The sequence below is a fragment of the Castanea sativa genome, chromosome 11, assembly GCF_040712315.1.
Source record: "Castanea sativa cultivar Marrone di Chiusa Pesio chromosome 11, ASM4071231v1".
NCBI lineage: Eukaryota > Viridiplantae > Streptophyta > Magnoliopsida > Fagales > Fagaceae > Castanea > Castanea sativa.
The window spans coordinates 15,750,153-15,753,939 of NC_134023.1; the positions used below are offsets into that span (position 1 = coordinate 15,750,153).

A 3,787-nucleotide genomic window follows, 5' to 3' on the forward strand; every position below is an offset into this window, starting at 1 on the left:
AGAAGTATCTCACATAAAATAAATTGTGGATTTTTTTTAATATAAAAAAATCATTTTTCTTCTTCTTTTTTTTTCAATTAATTTTTTCATAATTTTCTTGTTTGGTGGAGAATTTTCTTTTATATTAAAATGCTTACATGGCTTTTTTGATATTTAATTATTTTATTTTTTTATTGTTATTTTAGCTACGTGTGCGCCAACAATGCAAACCGTTTGCCACATATACATTTTCTATTAGTGAGGTAACGGTATATACCAAAATTATTACAATTTGAAAATAATAAGGACCAAATTGATCACTACCAAAATATAGGGTTCAATATAGTGTTTTTAACTTCTTCATTTTTACCAAAAAAAAAAACACACAGAAATTTCATTGTCTGGCTTCTTGGAAAAGGACAAAGTTTTGAGGAGTACTCAAACACAAAACAAAAATCAGAGTCAACTTTCGATTAAAAAAAAAATCAACTTCCTACCAAGAAAACACGTAAAATGATCCCGTCCGTCAGTGAAGCGGTGTCGTTTCTCTTCTTCTTATAAAACTCACTTCCCGCTTCGTTGCAATAAATTAACAAAAAGTTTCAAGATTTTGCCTTGGCAAAGTTCCAACAAAAACTATACAAGAAAAGCAAAAGAGGCATTAAAAGTTTCAAACCAAATATATATATCCAATGCCTCCAAAGCTACCCATTAGCCTTCCCGCTCCCCTAAGCCTTAAGTTCATCAAAGGAGCCTGCAATTCAGGTGATTTGCAACGTGCACGCCACATGTTCGATCAAATTCCCCAACCAGACCTCCGTACGTGGACCATCTTGATTTCAGCTTACACGCAACATGGGTTTCCTAAGGAATCTATAAAGCTTTACAATCTAGTGCGAGCACAGGAAATTATACCTGATAGACTAGTACTTTTGTCAGCTGCTAAGGCTTGTGCCACTCTGGGTGACATTGTGAAAGCCAAAGAGGTTCATGATGATGCAATTCGATTTGGGTTTCATTCTGATACTTTGTTGGGCAATGCGTTGATTGATATGTATGCTAAATGTAAGCGTGTTGAAGATGCGAGACGGGTTTTTGATGGTATGCGGGTGAAAGACGTGATTTCGTGGACCTCGTTGTCGTCTTGTTATGTTACTTATGGTCTACCTAGACAAGGTTTGGAGGAGTTTCGTGAGATGATGTTAAATGGGGTGAGACCCAATGTGGTGACTGTGTCTTCAATTCTACCAGCGTGCTCTGAACTCAAAACTTTGAATTCAGGAAGAGAGATTCATGGCTTTGTAGTAAAGAATGAAATGGGAGAGAATTTATTTGTTTGTAGTGCGCTTGTTAGCATGTATGCTAGTTGCTTAAGCATTAGGCACGCACAATTGGTATTTGATAACATGTCTCGACGAGATGTTGTGTTGTGGAATGTCATTCTAACAGCATACTTCTCAAATAAAGAATGTGAGAAGGGTCTTGAATTATTTTATCAGATGAGAAACGAAGATGTCAAATTGAATGATGCTTCATGGAATGCTGTCATTTGTGGGTGTGTGCAAAATGGGAAAACTAAACAGGCGCTGGAGATGCTTGGTCAGATGCAAGATTTGGGTTTCAAACCTAATCAGATAACTATTACTAGTGTCTTGCCAGCTTGCACTAGTTTGGAAAGCTTAAGGACTGGCAAAGAAATTCATGGTTATATCTATAGACATTTGTTTATTAAGGACTTAACGACCACAACAGCTCTGGTTTTCATGTATGCTAAATGTGGTGAATTAGAACTTTCACTAAGGATCTTCAATATGATGCCAAAAAAGGATACTGTTGCTTGGAACACAATTATCATTGCTAACTCTATGCATGGGAAAGGAGAAGAAGCCTTGTTGCTCTTTGAGAAAATGTTGGACTCAGGAGCGAAGCCCAATTCTGTTACTTTTACTGGAGTATTGTCTGGTTGTAGTCATTCACAACTTGTTGACAAAGGCCTCTTGATTTTTGAATCAATGAGTAGGGATTACTCAACAGAACCTGATGTGGATCACTACTCCTGCATGGTTGATGTACTTAGCCGTGCTGGCCGGCTAGAACAGGCATATGAGTTTATACAAAGAATGCCTATAGAACCAACTGCTGCTGCTTGGGGAGCATTGCTTAGTGCATGTAGAGTACATAGAAACATGGACTTAGCAAAAATTGCTGCGAAGAAACTTTTTGAGATTGAACCTCATAACTCTGGAAACTATGTATTGTTATCCAATATATTCTCCACTGCCAATTTATGGGAAGAAGCCTCAGAAATTAGAAAATTGATGAGTGACAGAGGAATAATAAAAGAACCAGGTTGTAGTTGGGTTTAGCTGAGGAATAGTGCTTGCTGTTCTATTGTTGGTGATAACAGAAATGAACAGACTGATGTACAAAATTTTGGGACAATTTGGTTTAAAAAATGAGATTGGCTAGAAATGTGCCCAACATTGATGTTGTTCTACAAGATGTGGCCCCAGAGGATAGAGAGAATTCTTTATAATCACTCTGAGATGCTCGCTGTTGCCTTTTGGGATTCTTAACTGGAATGGACAATCATCAATGAGTTTATTAAGAATTTATATGTGCAGATGTCATAATTCCATTAAATTCATGCGAGATTGTAGGTGTGCAAATCATTGTAAGAGATACCACAAGTTTCACAACAGGTATGTGAATTGTTTTTGCCAAGATATTTGGTGTTTTTTCAAATCCACCATATATGATGAAGTGCTAAATAAAGCTATGCAGGGGGTGCAGATGCTGAGGATTGGAATCAATTTCTGGTTGCATCATATTAAAGAGATGGTTATGGGAGAGAATTAGGAACTTTGCTCTGTCTTGATTTGAATATTTTCAACTGCGAAATGGCTGATGGAATATCAGTATATAGATGCTGAGTTCAAAACTTCAAATTTGGGTATGACATCATGAGTGGCTAAATGGTTTAAAAGAAAATAGTTTCTGTTAAACTTCCTTGACTTACTCCTTGGTAGAATGATTAATCTAAACTTGCAGCAGCAAGAGTATTCAGATTGTAAGGTAGGTGGGAGCCTGTTGTATAATAAACTGCTAGAATGTCATACTAAACCAAACCTTAGTTTAATAAGCTATGCATGGGTTGCGCTTCTTTGTGTCACTTGATTGCAGTTAAGTACTTCATTTATTCAAATGCAATCTGTATTTGTAGGTGACACAATTGAGTAATAATTATTTTTGATTTCACCCTCTTTTTTGTTCAATTTAGGATTGAACTTTCTCTGATTTTAGATATTAATTGATAACTTTCCATCATTATAATTGAATATTTTTCTCTTTGTTCACATGGTTTTGGCTTTAAGAATTTTTTAATGGTGTAGGTAAAAAATGAGGTCTCTTCTTTATTAATTTTAAGCAAATCAACTGTTCATTCAATTTGCAGATTTAAAAAAGATTGTAAAATGCTGCTAATGGTTTTTCTTATGCTAAGCTTGTATCCTGTTTCTCCGGGGAGGATTTGTTATAGTAATGTTAATTTTATGGTCTAAATTTGTGAGGAAGATTGGAGGACCTTCTATGGTTGGTTATGTGGTGGAGTTTTGGGCTTCAAAGCCAATGATTAGGTCTCAGAACAATTGTGGAATCTAGGATTTGTCGGTTGATCAGGTTTGAGAAAATATCAATTGTAAGCAAAAAACAATTGAGCACTTAGTCAAGCCATAAAAGACATAAACTAATGGAAATAGACGGAGGGGAGGAAAATCAGAATGTTTTGCAAAGTTTAGGGTTGAAAATA

At 35.9% G+C, this 3,787-nt stretch overlaps 1 protein-coding gene across 1 annotated transcript; it reads left to right on the forward strand.

The window, feature by feature from the left end:
* The first annotated feature begins 571 nt into the window (after positions 1-571).
* On the forward strand, positions 572-3,140 carry LOC142615604 (pentatricopeptide repeat-containing protein At1g20230-like). The gene is made up of 2 exons (XM_075788343.1): positions 572-2,681; positions 2,764-3,140. The coding sequence occupies exon 1, from the start codon at positions 672-674 to the stop codon at positions 2,343-2,345; it is 1,674 nt and encodes a 557-aa protein (XP_075644458.1). The 5' UTR covers positions 572-671; the 3' UTR covers positions 2,346-2,681; positions 2,764-3,140.
* The last annotated feature ends 647 nt before the right edge of the window (positions 3,141-3,787 follow it).